The sequence below is a fragment of the Somniosus microcephalus genome, chromosome 2, assembly GCF_052327205.1.
Source record: "Somniosus microcephalus isolate GS21.2 chromosome 2, FLI_Smic_1.0, whole genome shotgun sequence".
NCBI lineage: Eukaryota > Metazoa > Chordata > Chondrichthyes > Squaliformes > Somniosidae > Somniosus > Somniosus microcephalus.
In genome coordinates, this window is record NC_140988.1 from 302,765,128 (window position 1) to 302,786,221 (window position 21,094).

General features: G+C 42.5%; 1 protein-coding gene across 12 annotated transcripts in view; it reads right to left on the bottom strand.

The window, feature by feature from the left end:
- Positions 1-21,094, bottom strand: part of LOC147123499 (ubiquitin-associated protein 2-like) — a 59,842-nt gene that overhangs the window by 12,890 nt on the left and 25,858 nt on the right. For 10 of the 12 annotated variants that reach the window (XR_015074593.1, XM_085973858.1, XM_085973825.1 and 7 more), the window contains 6 exons: positions 18,527-18,637; positions 14,160-14,316; positions 13,981-14,058; positions 10,853-10,910; positions 4,392-4,504; positions 4,243-4,295 (listed from right to left, as the gene is read on the bottom strand). Coding sequence is in view for 11 of the 12 variants with exons in the window: in XM_085973858.1 (XP_085829984.1) it covers positions 4,243-4,295; positions 4,392-4,504; positions 10,853-10,910; positions 13,981-14,058; positions 14,160-14,316; positions 18,527-18,637 (570 nt within the window). In the remaining variant the exon portion in view is untranslated. The remainder of the gene's footprint in view (positions 1-4,242; positions 4,296-4,391; positions 4,505-10,852; positions 10,911-13,980; positions 14,059-14,159; positions 14,317-18,526; positions 18,638-21,094) is intronic. The other 2 variants (XM_085973835.1, XM_085973839.1) reach the window with 1 other exon arrangement.

Genomic DNA, 21,094 nt, shown 5'->3' on the forward strand with positions numbered 1-21,094 from the left:
GGGTTACCCTCATAATAGCAGGGTCCCCAGTTAAAATGGAGCTAGATACAGGATCAGCTCTAACCGTAATAAATCGACGAGATTACGAGAGGCTATTTTCGCATATACCTCTAAAAGACACATCCATTATCTTAAAAACATATACGGGGCAGAAAGTATACCCCAAAGGAAAAATAAAGGTGCCTGTGGTATACAACGGCAAAGAAATACAAAAGTTGTATTTATACATTCTACAAGATGGTGGTCCACCGTTGTTGGGACGTGAATGGATAAGGAAGATACGTTTAGACTGGCACTCCATTCAGGCACTGACGGTGACCAGTAAGGAAAAAAACAATGATGACATCATACCTGAACGATTAAAAGACATCTTGGCCAACGCCAAGGAAGCGTTTCAAGAGAAACTAGGAACCTTGAAAGGCATCACCACCTCAATAAAAGTGGAAGATGCAGCAATTCCAAAAATTTTTACGGCAAGACCGGTGCCATACGCAATACGTCCGGCAATCGAGGCAGAGCTGGAGAATTTGGAAAAGGCAGGCGTATTATCCAAAATAGATTGGAGCGAATGGGCAACACCCATCGTTCCAGTCATGAAAAAAGCATTGAAAAATAACTCTGAGGAACAGAGAAAAATTCGCATCTGTGGGGACTTCTAGGTGACTGTAAACCCGGTCCTTCACACGGTACAGTATCCTCTTCCGAGGATAGAAGACATTTTCGCCTCACTATCCGGAGGGAAATGTTTCACAAAAATTGACTTGGCACAGGCATATCTACAGATGGAGGTTGAGGAGACCTCTAAAAAGTATCTCACAATAAACACACACAAAGGCCTGTACCAGTACAATCGACTGGTTTTTGGAGTAGCATCAGCTCCAGCTATCTGGCAAAGAGCTATGGAGCAAGTCCTGCAAGGGATTCCGGGACTCAATGCTACCTAGACGACATCCTTATAACAGGAGAAAACGACAACGAGCACCTTGCCAATTTGGAGCAGGTGCTCACTCGGCTGAAAGAACGGGGCCTACGAGCAAATCGCCCCAAGTGCGAATTTTTCCAAAATCGGATATCATATTGTGGCCACTTAATTAATAAGGAAGGGTTGCATAAGTCACCTGAAAAAATTGAAGCAGTTATAAAAGCCCCAGCACCTGAAAATGTTTCACAATTGAGGTCAGTCCTGGGATTAATAAATTATCATAAATTTTTACCGAACTTATCAACTATTCTACACCCTCTTAATGATCTTCTACACACAGGAGTGATTTGGAAATGGAACGAAGACTGTAAACGTGCCTTCCATAAATGTAAAGACTTAATCACATCCGAGAAAGTTTTGGCTCATTACAACCCATCACTACCAATCAGACTGGCGTGCGATGCATCCCCTTACGGCATAGGAGCGGTATTGTCCCATAGATTCCCTGATGGCTCGGAACGGCCGATAGCTTTTGCGTCACGCTCATTGAACTCAGCTGAGCGTAACTATTCCCAGATGGACAGGGAAGCACTCAGCCTGGTATGGGGAGTGAAGAAATTCAACCATTACCTACACGGACAAAAATTTACCTTGCTGACTGACCATCAACCCCTCATCTCCATATTCAACCCTAAGAAAGGTGTCCCCATTATGACGGCACAAAGACTACAGAGGTGGTCCCTTTTTCTAGGGGCACACCAATACAACATTGAATACAAAGGGTCAAAACAGCATGGGAATGCTGACGGTTTATCGCGCCTGCCGTTGCCAACGATAGAAGAGGCACCTACAGTAGACCCAGTAGAAATATTCCACTCTACCATAGTGGAATGTCTACCGGTGACAAATTCTGCCATTGAAAGGGAGACCAGAAATGACCCTACTCTCTCACGGGTCTACGATTTAACAATGAAGGGATGGCCAGCACATGGCGAACCACTGTTGCCAGCATTCTCGCAAAGAGGAGAACAGCTGTCAGTGTGCCGAGGAACCTTGATGTGTGGATCCAGAGTGGTGATTCCACCCAAACTCCAGGATAAAGTGCTAAAGGAGCTTCACGAGGGGCATCTGGGTGGAGTGAAAATGAAGAACCTAGCTAGGGCGTTTGTATGGTGGCCAGGTATCGATGGAGACATCGAAGACATGACCAAGAGCTGCCTAGGATGCCAGAAGGTCCAAAATGCTCCGCCACAGGCCCCTCTACATCCATGGGAGTGGCCCTCATCTCCCTGGCAAAGGGTGCACATCGACTTTGCTGGTCCATTTATGGACTCAATGTTCTTAATCGCAGATGATGGCAGCTTCGGTCTTCCCAATGTATAAATGGGGGGAAATTGCAGCGCATCCAAAGTGGAGGGGTAGAACTCGGAGTCATCAATGCACATGTGCTACCTGATCGCATGTCAGCAGATGAAATTGCCAAGGGACAGCATGTAGACCAGGAAGAGAACCGGGCCGTGGTTTTTTTTGGGGGTTGGGGAAGAGACCTCGAGGCAACAGTGCAGGGATGGGAAGCGAAGCAATTGCTAAAGATACTCTGGCTACAATTTGATTGGTAGGAGTGGAGCCAAGCGGCAGCACTCCAATCAGCTGTACAACAAAGGAAAAGGCCTTGGGGAGGATGGTGTGGGCAACCAAGTTGAAGGCTATAGAGAGGTCATGGAGGATTAATGCATCACCGTCAGTCACAAGTATTGACAAATTTTGTAGTGTGGATCATAATGGAGGTTCAATAACAAAAACATGTTAGCGACCAAGTAGCTATATTTGTCTAATCTAGATATGCAGTAATTCACAGACATTTCAAGTCAGGGGCTCAAATGACAAAATGAAGTAGTATCAGCTTATCACAGAAACCAGAGACACTTTACTCCCTTAAAAATACACTTCAGCTAATGGATTATCCCGGAGAACAAGCCCAATGGATTATCCCAGAGAACAAGCAGAGTCTATGATGCCTGAAGATTTTCAGGAACTAGCAGCAGGCATGATAATAGACGAGTTGTGAAATGTGAACTGTAATTATATCCCTATTTATTTCACTGCATGTCAACAAAGGTGCTGACATACATTAGAGCTGTAAGGAAAGCTGTATTCTTCAGTTGCCCAAGAGTGTTTAAAAAAAAACCCACAAAAACCAAGTACTGAACTGTACACGACTTCAAGTAAACTAGTGCCTTCTCTTTCCCAAAGACAGATATTTAATTACTCTTGGTGTTAGACAGAGAGTGTGTTTTTACACTACTTTGCAATATTTAGATTCCAGGACTTGCTTTAATGGCATGTCTCCAGGAATCAATTGGGAAAACAAATTACTGTAGCACCAATGAAATCTTGGTCATGTGCTTCGGAGAACTCAGCCATATTCTCCAAGTAAACAAAGATTTGCAAGATGATCTCACCAAAAAGATCCACAATATAGTTAAGTTGTCATTCTCTATTGGAAGCTAACACTTTCCATTCAATCCCAGATGCCGGTATTTTTAGATATAAGCAATACTTACAAAGCAACTTGCATGCACTCCAGATAAAACTGACCATTACTCAAGTTATTGGCAAGTGCACAATTTGGGTTAAAAACTATATTTAAATTAACAGTTTCTGCAAGTGTAAAAGTAGCATGTAGATTCAATGACATACAAGATACAAGTACCACACTCCAGGCACTGGAGATAAAGTAGCTGAGTGTCACTTAATTACTTTCCCCATCCCCCAGAAAACTAGCAACTCTGCCACAAGTCACTAGTGTACTAACTAAATAGCTTATTTAACAATAATATACTTGGATTAGAAATCGTGTAACTACCCCTAGATAGAATTTACTGATGACATTGCCACATCACAAGACATATCAACAGCTGTTGTGGATCCAATGGCACATTTCTCAACAGAACTAAATTTACTACAGAGTACTAATCTTGCTACAAGATTGAATTGCATCTCTCAAAGAACACAGGTTTTTTCCATGCATGCAGTAGAAAAACTCGACTAAGTAAAACGAATGAAATACTTGTTGATTCACAGCTAAATATAACTAATACCTTTACCAATTGTATAAGGAGGTGCAATACAACTGGAGTAAAGAAACAAAACTGTTAATATTGGCTCTTGTGCTAGTACTGAGTTAACACACTGCACTGGCCCATAAGCCGTGGTATAGCTGCATAACTTTGTTAACTGGTGTTCTATAAATAGCACAGATGCTTGTTTAAATGCCTGCTGAAAAATACAGTATTCCTATACAAGTGGCTCACACTTACATCTTCATTCCAGTCTTCAGTAACCCAGTCCTCCATGGAATTCCTCCAAGCACCTGGAAAACAGGAAGTGAAATAAACATGCTATTTTACAGAACAATTGTATAAATTTTGCAACACGAGACATAAAATGTTTGCGGATATTTTCCTACCCGTTCCATCATTTTGACTCGACTCCCACATTTCAGACGTTGCCCCAAAACCATCATTTGTTGTAGAATCTGTGTAGTCTGCGGGGTTGAAGGTTCTGTACAGTTGAGACACACTAAGTGAATTCAAAAGGTATTTACAGAATGATGCAAATTGAAGTGTTCCACGACCAATCGCAAAGAAGCAATTCTCCGTTAGTCACTATTTAATTCAGTTTAGCCCTGTAAACAATCAGCATTGTTACTTAAGGATAAGCACAGATGTTAGTCTGAATTAGATGGACCAAATCTGACTTGAAGTTGGTTTAGACTCTAGCTCAAATCTAGTATTTAAGTGGCAGAATGTATTTTGAGGGTGTGGGGAGGGACACAAAAAGAAAAAAATTCACCGTCTTCCAAATTAAGAAAAGTTATTTCAGCAGTTTAGACTGCACATCTGAAGATCCATTGATCAGCTCAGATTGATGTGCTTATCCTGAACACCTACATCAAAAGAGTTGATAAATTCAAAGCATGTGAAAATAAAGTACAGGTTATACATAAAGAGCCAGAATGTTCTCACTGGAATTCAATGCAGAGTTGAATATACTTCAAAGAGAAATTACTGCGTTGTAAAATGTGCAGTTGTCTCAACATTTTTCATTCTGCCCAGTTTATCCACTGTTTGTGTGCAATACAAGTTTTTTTTTGATCTTCGCTTTATTCAACAACTAAATAAATCAGCATCAGGACAAGCAGGTACACTCATTTAAAGCGCCATAATTTCCCATACAAATCCTCAAGAAAAAAAATCAGATTAATAATTGGAATGGTCTTCTGGATAGGAGGCAAAAACTCTGGAATCATTCAAGAGGAAGTTAGAAGCTGTGATGAGAGGATTATAGGTCTCATGAGCTAGATGGGTTAAAAGATTCCCTTGCTCTATTATTTAGCTCACTTTCATTTTTAGATAATCCGTACTAAAGTCACTCAAACACAAGTTACTCAAACGCAAGGTACACAAGTCACTGGGGCCTGATGGGATCCTCAAGATGCAAACTGATGAAACAAATAGCAGAGGCTATTTTCCAAAGTTCTGCAGAAAGCAAAATTATGCTGAAGGACGTCAAATGTAGCCACTCACTTCAAAAAAAAGGAAACCGGAAGATGACAGGCAATTATAGGCCTGTTAGACTTGTTGGTAATTTACCAGAGAGTCTACAATATGGAATTAAATAACCAAGCATTTGTCAGCATGGATTTATATTTAAAACAAAACCAATTTCAAAATAAATTCAGTTGTGGGCTATGCAGATGGAAAGTTGTGTTAAACATTGTGCCTGTCACTTATGCAAGGACCTGCTGGCAGGCTAACTGTTAGATTCAGGTTGCGCTTAAAGTTCTTGAAGAAATTAAAGGAAATGTAGTTTATATGGATTTTCAAATGGATTTGATAAGATGCTGCATAAAAGAATTAAATCAAAGACAACAGCACCTGGAATTAAGGGTGATGCGACTACATTGATAGAGAGATGGTTGGAGGGCCAAAAAAGTTCAGATTTGTTACGTTGTCCTCGGTGTTGGGCATACAGAGATATACATGGCAATGGGGGCATGGAAAATTGTGCAACGATAGGCTGCCAGGATGGGCAAATAGGTGGCACATGCAGGAAATGTTAAGTAATATATTTTTAATAGGGAAAGGAATTACACCTTACAAGAATTTTAAGTGGAGTAGAGGAGAAGGATCCTGGAATTTGATAGACCGGTCATTAAAATGTGGCACCATAAATTAGACAAGTCTGCAAAAAGACAAACTGAATCCCTGGTTTTGTACCTTATGGAATAGAATACAAAAGTAAGAATGTTGCATTTATACATCCTTATTTGGACCACAGCTGGAGTACTGTATACAATCCTGGGCACCCAATTATAGGAATAATAAATAGCAATGGAGAAGATGCACTGGGATGTTACTTGGGCTGAAAGATTAGTTATGGAGAGAGACTTGAAAAGTTAGAACTATTTCCCCTCACCCATTCCGCCCTCACTAAAGCTGATGAGACCAGATTGAGGTTTAGAATGTAAAGAGACACACATTGGCCCGGATTTTGCAGTCAGCGGCGAAGTGACAGCTGATCTCAAAGAAAGCGGCCCAAAGAAGACCGAGCGATCTCTGTGGCGTGGATTTCACCTTTCCAGACATTAATTTGATTCTGCCGCCAAGTCTAGGGAATGTCCAGTGTCCAGCAGTGATGTCAGCAAGCAGGCTAAGCAGCTAATCACATTGAAAAATTCTCAGACAGCAAACCAGGAAGTAAAATGCACTGATTATCCTTCACTTTTAATAAATTTGAACATGAAATAAAGATTGGAACATACACATGGGATTAAGGTAGAAACAAATATTACAAAATTGAAAAAATGTTTATTGAAATATGGAATTTTTAATCACATGGAAAAATTTGACATTCCACAAATAAAATTAGTTTTTCAGACCCAGAGGTTGTTCAGCAGTAATTATGACATAACACACCGTTAAAAACCCAGCTACACATAGAAAATAGGAGCAGGAGTAGGCGATTCGGCCCTTCGAGCCTGCTCCACCATTCACTGAGATCATTGCTGATCATCCAAATTCAGTACCCTGTCCCTGCCTTCTCCCCATATCCCTTGATCCCTTTAGCCTCAAGAAATATATCCAACTCTTTCTTGAATATATTTAATGAACTGGCCTCCACCGCCCTCTGTGGCAGAGAATTCCACAGGTTCACCACTCTCTGGGTGAAGAAATTCCTCCTCATTTCAGTCCTAAATGGCTTACCCCTTATCCTTAGACTATGACCCCTGGTTCTGGACTCCCCAGCCATCAGAAACATCCTTTCTGCATCAAGTCTGTCCAGACCTGACAGAATTTTATAGGTTTCGATGAGATCCCCTCTCAATCTTCTAAACTCCAGTGAGTATAAGCCCAATCGACACAATCTCTCCTCATACGTCATTCCTGCCATCCCAGGTATCAGCCTGGTGAATCTTCGCTGAACTCCTGCCATGGCAAGAACGTCCTTCCTCAGGTAAGGTGACCAAAACTGCACACAATAGTCAAGGTGCGGTCTCACCAAGGTCCTGTACAACTGTAGCAAGAAGTCCTTGTTCCTGTACTCGAATCCTCTTGCTACGAAGGCCAACATACCATATGCCTTCTTAACCGCCTGCTGCACCTGCATGCTTACCTTCAGCGACTGGTGCACAATAACACCCAGGTCTCTTTGCACTTCCCCTTCTCAATCTATTGCCATTCAAATAATAATCTGCCTTCCTGTTTTTGCCACCAAAGTGGATAACCTCACACTTATCCACATTATAGTGCACTTGCCATGTTTCTGCCCAATCACCCAACCTGTCCAAATCGTACTGGAGTTTCACGACATCCTCCTCACAGCTTACCCTCCCACCCAGCTTTGTGTCGTCTGCAAATTTGGAGATATTACATCCAATTCCCTCGTCCAGATCATTTATATTGTGAACAGCTGGGGTCCTAGGACCGATCCTTGCGGTACCCCACTAGTCACTGCCTGCCACTCGGAAAACGACCCGTTTATTCCAACTCTCTGTCCGCCAACCAGTTCTCTATCCAAGTCAATACCTTGCCCCCAATCCCATGCGCCTTAATTTTGCACGCTAATCTCTTATGTGGGACCTTATCGAAAGCCTTCTGAAAGTCCAAATACACCACATCCACTGGTTCTCCCTTATCTATTTTACCAGTTACATCCTCAAAAAATTCCAGTAGATTAGTCAAGCATGATTTACCTTTTGTAAATCCATGTTGACTTTGTCCGATCCGGTCACTGCTTTCCAAGTGCTCTGCTATTACATCTTTTATAATAGACTCTAGCATTTTCCCTACTACCGCTTTTTCTCCACCACCTTTTTTGAATAGTGGGGTAACATTAGCTACCCTCCAATCCATGGGTACTGTTCCAGAGTCTATCGAGTTCTGGAAGATGACCAGCAATGCATCTACTATCTCTAGGGCCACTTCCTTAAGTACCCTGGGATGCAGACCATCAGGCCCTGGGGATTTATCGGCCTTCAGTCCCATCAATTTCCCTAACACCATTTCCCTACAAATACTGATTTCTTTCAGTTCCTCCTTCTCATTAGACCCTATGTTCCCCGGCATCTCTGGGAGGTTATTTGTGTCCTCCTTTGTGAAGACAGAACCTATGTATTTAGTTGGTCTGCCATTTCCTTGTTTCCCATTATAAATTCCCCTGATTCTGACTGTAAGGGACCTACGCTCGACTTCACCAATCTTTTTCTCTTGACATATCTATAAAAGCTTTTACCTCAGTGAACAGGGTTTAACTTTGAGGTTTTTTTAACTGTGATATTACAACATTAAAGCTGAAGTTCTCGCCAGTTCAGTGATTTCAAAGAGATTGCCATCTGCAGGGTCATCAACAACTTTCCCTGTGGAGGAGCATGGAATCACCAAGAACAACTTCTGGATTTCCACATTTAACTGCACCTGTGCAGACGCCAGAAGTTGCTGTCAGTTTCACAAGGTAATGACGGCGAACGCAGACAGTTTTGCTGACATTACAACCGCAAAATCCAGGCCATTGTTTCTACTGTGGAGAGACAGTATCGCAAGGGCACAAATTTAAAGATTGTCCCCACCACTTATGGGCGTGTTCCTGAAAATACAATTTGCCGGTTATGGCCTATATATTGTGGTAATGTTAATAAAATTAATTTCAGTTGCAGTGCCATACTTTTTTTGTAAGCTTCCCGATGGCACATTCGGTGTGTACTAACATGTTGAGCTATGGAGTGGATATTTTGACCAAGGACTGTAACCCAGCGCACGCACATTGGCTTGCTCCACATACAAGTACACAGTAAATAATCAAACAAACTTCAAAGAGACCCAGGAAAATGAGGGTCCATGAGCTAGCCATCCGATCAAGCGAGTCTTGCCACTCGAGCTCAACATGGGAGGAGTAGGTTTGACATGTCTGCAACGAGGTCTCTATACGAGACAGTGGAGCTCAGCTGGTAAATAATCCTTTCAAAGAGCAGTCAGACACAAAAATGTTGCCACAAATATAACCCAAATAAATAGCGCCTGTTGGGAATCAGAAATTGATCATTCCTTTTAAATTTAAAGTGAAAAAGTGAGTAAGCACACCTGTTCTGCCCAAAATAACAGCATTTAAGATGCTATAACTGGCAACTTTGAGACTGACGTTAATGCAAATGGACATCACTTTTTGGCAGATAAACGGCTGCCAGTTTTAAAGATGTTTTAAGTGGTAGGGACCGTAGTTAAATATTTGAGAGGGTATTTATAGTTTTTTTTTTGCTAACAACCACTGTTGAAGTAGCATCCAGAAATACTTTTTATAAAGTAAATTTAATAGTTCTCTGAAACTCCCTCTCTAAACTCCTCCACCTCACTCTTAATAATAAAAAAAAACACGCTCAAAACTCACGTTTGACTCATTACTCCTAATCTCTTCCTCTATGGCACGGCTTCTGCTTCCTTATCCATTCCTTTACTTTACTAACAATTTACTTTTATTTCCCAGCCGCACAAAGCGCCTTTTGACATATTTTATGATAAAGGTACGATATAAAAGTTGTTGAATGCTAAGGGGTATTTAGGAATGAGGAAAATGGGATTAGACTAGGTAGCTCCGGTAAAAGAAAAAAGACTCGCGGGCTGAATTACCTGCTTTGCTCCTGTACAATTCTATGATTTCAAGAAACTATTTAAAAGGAAATGGAATTGCTTTCTCCAAAAAACCCTTAAGGTTGCTTTCTCTCTTGGATGGAAATACTTCCTTTTTAGATTTCAGCTTACTGCTCTGATGACCACCAAAGGAGGGCACACCATGTTTGGTCCAGAATTATTCCATGCACTGATGGTCAGCACTTCAGAACAGATATTGACCTAGAAGTATCAATGGCTGGAAAGTTGGGTCAAACCGTATGCTCATCCAGTACCATTTCCCAGCTCGCTGCCTTGCAACTCAGCCCTCTGGCAAAATGAAGGTCCATTATTGCAGGACTAATAATGTACTCAAAAACACAGACAATCACAGCACCACCGGGTGCAAAGAACAAAGTGAAAAATAAACTAAAACATATCTCCTACTAGGTAAAGCACATCATTATTCTCTTGAAATTCAGGTTCGGGGTATTTTGTATTCCTTCAGGCTGCCTCTCTCATTTACACCTTTCTGCTACCCAGGGTGGTCTGTCTGCAGCATGTTGCGCCTAATTGTTACCCTCCGATTTAAATGCACACAAGTTTCAATTTCAGCCTTCTAATTATAACGGCGATCAATTACAATCAACTAAAAATTTTGCAAGTTAGAAAGTCAATTCTGTAATACAAGACTAGAATGCAGATTTCAATTTAAGCAATCCAGAGTTAAACAATTCAGAATCCTATTTCAATTTGAGATGCTTACCCCATGCCTTGTGCTGAAAACCTTCCTGCTCCCCTACCTCTGCTACGCCCACTAAAGCCTGCAAATAAAAAAATATGGCAATTAAATATACATCATAAACTGCGTGGCCCTAAATTTCCACAGGCTATGATCCAGCACTTATACTGGGATTGCACCCATCAGTGTTCTCCAATGTTGACCCCAGTGGAATGTGCAGGGTTAGGGGTGGGCACCTAATCGGCAGACTTTTGGTTTGGGGTGGGATGGAGGGGGGTCACCTGGAACACAAACAGAAGCTGAATCAACCAAAAGATTTTTCTGGTGCAAGTCTTCAGGGTTCCACACCACATCCACAGTCTGGATCTCTCAGTCTGTCCTTCAATGTGCACCTCTTATCATCCAAAGTGTGACCCTCCAAAATGTGCACCAGGGCACAGAAATCCTGATTTATTGCGTCCCCACCCCTTATGTCGATGACCTTGTAAAGATGGGCAGAGGAATCACCCCCACAAGGCCATCTGGAAATTTCACCAGTGACCAGGGTATGGCAGAGTGGTCAAATTCCCAAAGTTACAGGAATTTCAGCCCTCATGTTTAGTTTAAATGCTGAAAGTGGGTCGTCAATTTTCTAACATTTTTAAGTCCACTTCATTTTGTGATATTAGTTATAGCTCATCAGATTAAAACAAATAATAGGAATGTGAAAGCCCTGTTCATATTTACTGGAAACTTAAAATGATTCAAATATACCATAAAAGGGATGTGCTCCACTCTTGGAAGCCAACTCCAGTTTTATTTTTACCCATTTCATGATAAACTATAACCAAGTCAAAGCTATGACCTAGGACAATCAAAATAAACTGAAACTTGCTTTGTATAATTCTGACCTTGGAGTTTTCCCCCAAATGGATTAACACCAGAAGCCAAAATTATTTTGCAATGATAATAAATCCCATTAAGAGTACACACAGCTTGTATTAATCATTGCATTTTAACCAGATCTAAAAAGTGCTGGCTCTTTTAAGTTAGACTTTATATCGAATAACAAATTTCCTCCAATCCCTTTTTTTTTTTAAAAAGGCACAGTTCAGCTGCAAGAATGGGATGAGTAATCCAGCCTGCATCAATGCCACTTCTTAGCCAACCCACAAAAAGTGTGAGATTCACCAGCGCAGTTGCATAATCCACTCAATTTTTCACAAGATAACTTTGCCAAGACAGGCACACTCACCACTTGGTCCAGGTAATGCATCAGCAAATTTTACATTCCACATGCAGAGACAATGCCAATGGTTTGATCAGTGTAGTCTATATCAAACTGTTCCTTGAACTAGAGTGGCAATCCTAACTGCCTGTCCTTTATATTCATGATCTCAGGCCAGTATGTCTCATCTCACTGTTCAGTTAGATGGTCATTCCTTCGGTCCTCCCATTTCCTTCCTTTCACACTACTTACTCTCCCCTCCCCACATCCTCCTCAAATCTCAATTAGTTTTAATCTCCTTGACTCTCATCCCATTATAAGGAAGAACAATTTCAGCAGGTATCCACAGCTAAAATGCGTTTTAGCAATGCAAGCAGACATCAGAGACCCAGGTTCTGCTGAGCACTCAACGAATCAAAAGCACTGGAGGTTTAAAAAAGACAAAAATCCTGTTTTGAAGAATTTAAAATTTAGAAACAAATGCTGACAGCAAGAATCACGATTGAAGATGCTCCTTTGATAGCTAAAATAAGATGCAAGAATATCCACAATTATCTTGTGCTCATGTCTGATTTGAACCTTCTTCTAAACCTGAGAGAGTAAACTTTAGATTTCAATTCACTTCCAAATCAATCGCACCTCCAAGAATGTTATCCTAAACAAATCCTAGGAGATTTGCACAAACACTGCAGTAACGAAGGTCAAAAGATTTCAAGAACCACAAAAAAACCAGAAGCATCTCAACGCCCTGGGCTCGCCAAACTCACAGCAAAAGTTAGCTTTTTTTTAAATTAAACTTTCTACTACTGTCTAGTCCCTATACAGTGCTCCACCATTCACACATCCGACCCAACTTCAGTCCATTCTGCAGTCTCCAAACTCACTGTCTCAGCTAAGGCACAAACAAAAAGCAGAAGCTTGGTTTTTAAATTCACCTCTGCTACCAGCAAACTGAAGTAAACAAAGCAGAAACCATCCCAACTAGACACATGGAATTGAGTTGATTAGGATCTATGGTAGAATTTTCTGAATTGTTGAAAAGGGCAACAAATTTAAATTCCCATATATTAGAATACTATTCTAGGCAAAATTTGTGCAACTTTATTAAAAATGTGGAAAATGAGGACATTCGAGATTAAATGCTAACCTTGGAGGGGAGCCCTCGGGCAAACATGTACTTCAATTGTTCACTTAAAATACATGTGTTGCATATGGATATATATCAGTGGGCGAGAGGCTTTGGATAGGGTGCAGATGAGGGCAGCAAGATTAATTCCCAGTTTGAAGCAACTCAGTTACCAAGATAGGCTCAAAGAGCTGGGACTCTTACTTCAGAGAAGCATCGACCTATGGGTAATTTGATCTGAGATTTAAAAGACGATGAAGGGAACAGATTGTGTTTCTGTAAACACTTTGTTTGTACTAAATAGGTTAGGCAGAACCAGGCAAAATCTCCAGTTATGCAAGGCCAGAACTAGGTTACGTTAGGTGTTTTTTCACCCCCAGAAAATAGTGGATCTGTAGAACAGACTGTCAGCTTGTGCAGTGAACTCACTTAGTTTCTTCAGAGAGATCCAGACCCATGTCTGGCTGGGGCAGAGATCCCCTCATACAAAAAGGTAGGTTCTATATAACATTATCAGGGTCAGAAGTGCTGTCTTAGACTAGTCTTGATCGCCCAAAATGAATTTTGCAGATTTGTTTTCCCTTAATTGGCCTGGCTTTTTTAATCTGATCTTGTCTCTCCCAGGAGAGACAAGGTGGGGAATGAATATATTGTAATGCACAAGGCATCGCATGGGTGCGCGACAGGCTGGATGGACCAAAGGGTCTTTTTCTGTTAGTCATTATTTTCTGTTCGTATGTAATAATATTTTACTGAAACCTGAGTGACAGCATGGAGTTGGACAAAAGGAAAATAGTTAAACAGGAGTTTGTCTCTCACCTCGGCCACGTCCACGCCTGCCTCGTTCTGAGTGTCTATCACTTGGACCAATATCCACTCCATTTTCCTCAACTCGGTCTGCAATTTAAAAGTTTCATGAAAAATTAGACAATGTGCACTGAAGAAAGAGTTTAACAACTGGCTTAGTATTACACACAAATCTTACATGTTATACTTACATTCCCTGCCACGACTTCCTCTTCCTCGTCTAGAGGAGCTCCCGCGACCCCGGCTTACTTCTTTATCTCCACGCTTCTCTCGGTTTTCCTTATTTTCTAAGAGGCCATCTTTCCCTGTTCCAAGACTCTTCTTTTTACCTACAGTCTCCCATGAGGTCTGTATAAAAACACCCCATCAGTTCATTATTTGCTAAACAAGCATTCTCAAACGCAGTCATAAAAAGGAGCTTCTGCAATGTACAGATTGCTAACAGTAACTAGAAGCATCAATACCAGAACAGAACTGTACATTAAAACCCCAAAGTTTTCATCAACCCATTTAGATTCATTAGTGTTACAGGACAAAAGGCCAGCTAGTCAATTAAATCTGGAGGAAACAAATAAAAATAGATGTGAAAGCAATTCACCTTCGTTTGGTTTCTGTAGAAGGTTTCCATTTTGTTACCATATAGAAATGTATTTAATACAATAAACTTTCATGCTTGCATCCTATACAGTATAGGAAAAAAATCACTCAGGGTACAGGAGACAACCATTTGGCCATCAAACCGTTGCTAGTTCAACTGGTGCCGTCTAATCCCATTTCTCTCAATTTTACCCCATATCCCTCCTTTTCAAATATTTATCCAGTTCCCTTTTAAAATTACATTTAGCATTCAATATGGCAAAGCATTTAATTTTTAACTTGACAAATTTCTCCCAACTTTCCCCTGCATTCCTCGAATCATAATCCCAAATCTATACTTAATCCTTACCAGTTTACCGACTAGTAGAAACTACCTTAATATTTATTTAACCCCTTCAACACAATTATTTTGAAAAGCTCAGATTTCCACGTCAACTTTGTTTCATGGTTGTTGGCGGGGGGGGGGGGGGGGGGGGGGTAAGAAATTCAAATTAAAACAAATTCAGTTCTTTCAAGAGAATGCAGTTGCATGGGCAGCAGCAGCCGCCATCATAACACAATACCCAAGCAGCCACTGGTACAGTAAAAAACCAGCATGCAGCTGAGTATCAAATATGAAATTTCAGACTATCAAATTCAAATAATTGCTGGTGGGAAGAAAAATCCCACTGTTTATAAGACGACTGAAAAGTGTCACAGAATCAGATAATTGCTGGCAACCAAGTGAAAGAGTTAAAACTTCAAATACTAAAGGATACCAGAGCCTCAGGCTACAGGACAATATAGATGGGTTCGTTACAGTGGCAAATGGAATTTAATCCTGAAAAGTGTGAGGTGATGCATTTTGGGAGGACTAACAAGGCAAGGGAATACACAATGAATGGTAGGACCCTGTGAAACATAGAAACATAGAAGATAGGAGCAGGAGTAGGCCATTCGGCCCCTCGAGCCTGCTCTGCCATTCAATGCAATCATGGCTGATCATCCAATTTCAGTACCCGGTCCCTGCCTTCTCCCCATACCCCTTGATCCCTTTAGCCTTAAGAAATATATCCAACTCCTTCTTGAATATATTTAATGAATTGGCCTCTACTGCCTTCTGTGGTAGAGAATACCACAGGTTCACCACTCCCTGGATGAAGAAATTCCTCATTTCTGTCCTAAATGGCCGACCCCTTATCCTTAGACTGTGACCCCTGGTTCTGGACTCCCCGACCATCAGGAACATCCTTCCTGCAGCTAGTCTGTCCAGTCCTGACAGAATTTTATAAGTTTCAATAAGATCCCCTCTCATTCTTCTAAACTCCAGGGAGTACAAGCCCAATCGTCCCAATCTCTCCTCATACGTCATTCCTGCCATCCCAGGTATCAGTCTGGTGAATCTTCGCTGCACTCCTTCCATGGCAAGAACATCCTTCCTCAGATAAGGCGACCAAAACTGCACACAATACTCAAGATGTGGTCTCACCAAGGCCCTGTACAACTGCAGCAAGACATCCTTGTTCCTGTACTCAAACCCTCGCTCTACGAAGGCCAACATACCATTTGCCTTCTTAACCGCCTGCTGCACCTGCATGCTTACCTTCAGCGACTGGTGCACAAGGACACCCAGGTCTCGTTGCACTTCCCCTTCTCCCAATCTATTGCCATTCAGATAATAATCTGCCTTCCTGTTTTTGCCACCAAAGTGGATAACCTCACATTTATCCACGTTATATTGCATCTGCCATGTTTTTGCCCAGTCAGCCAACCTATCCAAATCATCCTGGAGTTTCTCGGCATCCTCCTCACAGCACACACTCCCACCCAGCTTTGTGTCGTCTGCAAATTTGGAGATATTACATCTAGTTCCCTTGTCCAGATCATCATTAATATATATATTGTGAATAGCTGGGGTCCAAGGACCGATCCCTGCGGTGCCCCACTAGTCACTGCCTGCCACTCGGAAAAAGACCCGTTTATTCCAACTCTTTGCTTTCAGTTCTCTATCCAAGTCAATACCTTGCCCCCAATCCCATGTGCCTTAACTTTACACGCTAATCTCTTATGCGGGACCTTATCAAAAGCCTTCTGAAAGTCCAAATACACCACATCCACTGGTTCTCCCTTATCTATTTTACCAGTTACATCCTCAAAAAAAGGACAGAGGATCAGAGGATCCTTGGTGTGCATGTACATAGATCCCTGAAGGCAGCAGGACAGGTAGATAAGGTGGTTAAAAAGGCAGATGGAATACTTATATTCTATGCCTCGGCTAATGAAGGCAAGAGCAGGGAGGTTATGATGGAGCTGTACAAAACGCTAGTTAGGCCACAGCTGGAGTACTGTGTGCAGTTCTGTTCGCCACACTATAGGAGGGATGTGATTGCATTGCAGAGAGTGCAGAGGAGATTCACCAGAATGCTACCTGGGCTGGAGCGCTTCAGCTAGGAAGAGAGACTGGATAAGCTGGGGTTATTTTCCTTAGAGCAGAAAAGACTGAGGGGGGACCTGATTGAGGTGTACAAAATTATATGGGGCATAGATAGGGTAGATAGAAAGGAACTTTTCCCCTTAGTAGAGGGTCATTAACCAGGGAGCATAGCTTCACGGTAAGGGGCAGGAGGTTTAGAGGGGATTTGAGGAAAAACTTTTTCACCCAGAGGGTGGTTGGAATCTGGAACACTGCCTGAAAGGGTGGTAGAGGCAGGAACCCTCAACATTCAAGAAGCATTTAGATGAGCACTTGAAACGCCATAGCATACAAGGCTACGGACCAAGTGCTGGAAAATGGGATTAGAATAGACAGGACTTGAGGGCCGGCAGGGAGACGATGGGCCGAAGGACCTCTTTTTGTGCTGTATAACTATGACTCTAAATATGGCAATGTGAAATTCACTTCACCCAAACGTATCTGTTCCACCCACCCTTCCATAGTGCCGTAAGCATAGAGGTTACGTACTCAAATAATATGGTTCCCATCCACCATCTTTCTTTTTTTAAATAAATGTACCATTTTTCTTAAGTACAGAATTCTACTTGGTCTTTCTGTTGAACAACATCTCCACTCAAGTTTGAGTCAGTTGTGAAGAGGGGGGCAATCCAGGAGCAGTTCAAGTCTATCTCCACCTGCCAATTGTTACAGATTTGGATCTTGCTTTAAATATTCTAAGGTATCTGTGCTGTTCACTCTTGTAGGCAGGTTGAGCTTATGTTTAAGCGTTTGCCCAGACTAGACAAATTCTAACAAGATAGTGTAACCTAGGGATGGAACAGTAAGACCCACTTTTGATCGGAACTAGGCATTCGTAGCTTGCTCATTTGCCCTTTTCCAGTCTTTTAGGAAGTAGACCAAGAAAACACTTGGTAAGAGACTACCAGATATGAATTGTTAAGCTTCTTTAAATTCACTTTCTGTCTATGAAAGAGAGCCAGTTATGATCAGAATCACTTAATTCCATCCATAACATGTTCTCATGCGATAGAAAATAATGAAGATGCTACATTGCCCCACATCAGTGGGCTATCAAGCTCTATTTAAACCCGAAAACTTCAAACCACCCTCCCCTCCACCCCGAAGCTTTCTGTTTAAAAGCCTGACTGTTTCTGTCCCTATTTTATCCCCATGTTTATAACCGGGGGGGGGGGGGGGCAGGCATTTATGCTAGAAAACCCTGGCTTAACATGTCCAGGACTCCCCAAAACAAGCTTTTATTTATTACACAACAGGCTAACTAATTGCTTATTGGTTTCAGTCTTTGGGGAAAATTTTAGTACCTAGCTCAACAGCATTTTAACCATATTAAGCTTGCTTTTTTTTTTAAAAAAAACTTGCAAATGCACTTTACTTCATAAACCTATTTTAACAGTACTACTTTCAAATCCTCGGTCTACAAATAGTAAAAAAAATCCATGTAATACTTTCCCAATTGGAATAATCCGACATCAACACAGTTGAATAGCAAAATGCCTTTACCCGTACCGTGTCTGAATTTCCTTCTAGTAGTACATTGATGGCTCTGTTCACGTCACCGTTGCAGTCATGAAGTGCAACTATGCTTTCATCTGGGTTCTTTCCGGTTACTTCCATCAGCTAAAATAAAAGTCCCATTATTTAAAAGTTTCATACAAGTATCTATGTAGTCCATTCAATATAAATTCAGCTTGGTTTAAAAAAATACCAGAAGATTAATGCATAGCTTCCACAATGACCAGCCCCCATCTCACACCCCCTCCCCAAACTCTGGTCTGACAAAGCTTTTATAGATCTCGACTTGTATATTCTATTCCTCTTGCCATATAACACAAGCAAATCTCTGAAACTCAACCAATACTTTGAAATCTGCACATTAAAACTTATAGCTCTGTGCCCCACTCTCTTCCATCACCATCCTTGGGTATGTCCTGTCCCACTGACAGGACAAGCCCACCAGACGAGGTGGCACAGTGGTAGTGTCAAGGGAGGGGGAGGGGGCGAAGGTGGCCCTGGGAGTTCTCAACATCGACTCTGGACCCCACGAAGTCACATGGCTTCAGGTCAAGCATGGGCAAGGAAACCTCCTGCTGATTACCACCTACTGCCCTCCCTCAGCTGATGAATCAGTACTCCATGTCGAACATCACTTGGAAAAAGCACTACGGGTAACAAGGGCACAGAATATACTCTGGGCGGGGATTTCAATGTCCATCACCAAGAGTGGCTTGGTAGTACCACTACTGACCGAGCTGGCAGAGTCCTGAAGGACATAGCTGCCAGAGTCCTGAAGGACATAGCTGCCAGACTGGGCCTGTGGCAAGAGAACCAACACAAGGGGAAAAACCTACTTGACTTTGTCCTCACCAATCTACCTGTCGCAGATGCATCTGTCCATGACAGTATTGGTAGCAGTGATCACCGCACAGTCCTTGTGGAGACGAAGACCAGTCTTCACAGAGGACACCCTCCATCACGCTGTGTGGCACTACCACCGAGATAAATGGGATAGATGCACAACAGATCTCAGTGCAAAACTGAGCATCCATGAGGCACTGTGGGCTATCAGCAGCAGCAGAATTGTACTCCACCACAATCCGTAACTTCCTGGCATAGCATATCTCACTATCATTACCATCAAGCCAGGGGACCAACCCTGGTTCAATGAGTGCAAAAAGCATGCCAGGAGCAGCACCAGGCATACCTAAAAATGAGGTGCCAACCTGGGGAAGCTGCAACACAGGACTACATGCATGCTAAACAGCAAAAGCAGCATGCTAGACAGAGCTAAGCGATCCCACAGTCAACACATCAGATCAAAGCTCTGCAGTCCTGCCATATCCAGTCGTGAATGGTGGTGGACAATTAACTGGAGGAGGCTCCACGAACATCCCCATCCTCAATGGCAGCGGAGACCAGCATGCGAATGCAAAAGGCAAGGCTGAAGCATTTGCAACCTTCTTCATCCAGAAGTGCCGAGTGGATGATCCATATCGGCCTCCTCCTGTCGTCCATCACAAAAGCCAGTCTTCAGTCAATTCGATTCATTCCACGTGATATCAAGAAACGACTGAGCGCACTGGATACAGCAAAGGCTGTGGGCCCCAACACCACCCCGGCTGTCCTGCTGAAGACTTGCGCTCCAGAACTAGCCACGCCTCTAACCAAGCTGTTCCAGTACAGCTACAACACTGGCATCCACCCAACAATGTGGAAAGCTGCTCAGGTATGTCTTATCCACAGATAGCAGGACAAATCCAATCTGGTCAATTACCGCCCCATCAGTCTACTCTCAATCATCAGCAAAGTGATGGAAGGGATCATCAACAGTGCTATAAAGCGGCATTTACTCACCGATGCTCAGTTTGGGTTCCGCCAAAACCACCCTGCTCCAGACCTCATTACAGCCTTGGACCAAACATGGACAAAAGAGCTGAATTCCAGAGGTGAGGCGAGAATGACTGCCCTGAACATTAAGGCAGCATTTGACAGAGTGTGGCATCAAGGAGCACTAGTAAAACTGAAGTCAATGGCTATCAGAGGGGAAAACTCTCCACTGGCTGGAGTCATACCTACCACAAAGGAAAGTGGTTGATGGAGGTCAATCATCTCAGCCCCAGGACATCGCTGCAGGAGTTCCTCAGGGCAGTGTCCTAGGCCCAGCCATCTTCAGCTGCTTCATCAATGACCCTCCCTCCATCAGAAGGTGGGGGGGGGGGGGCGGGGAGGTGATGTTCACTGCTGACTGCACAGTGCTGGGTTCCATTCGCAGCTCCTCAGATGATGAAGTAGTCCATGCCCACTTGCAGCAAGACCTGGGCAACATTCAGGCTTGGGCTGATAAGTGGCAAGTAACATTCACACAACACAAGTGCCAGGCAATGACTATCTCCAACAAGAGGGAGTCTAACCACCACACCTCGACATTCAACAGCATTACCATCGCCAAATTAGAAACATAGAACAACAGGAGCAAGAGTAGGCCATTCAGCCCTTTGAGCCTGCTCTGCCATTCAATATCATGGCTGATCCTCTATCTCAATACCGTATTCTCGCTCTCTCCCCATACCCCGTGAC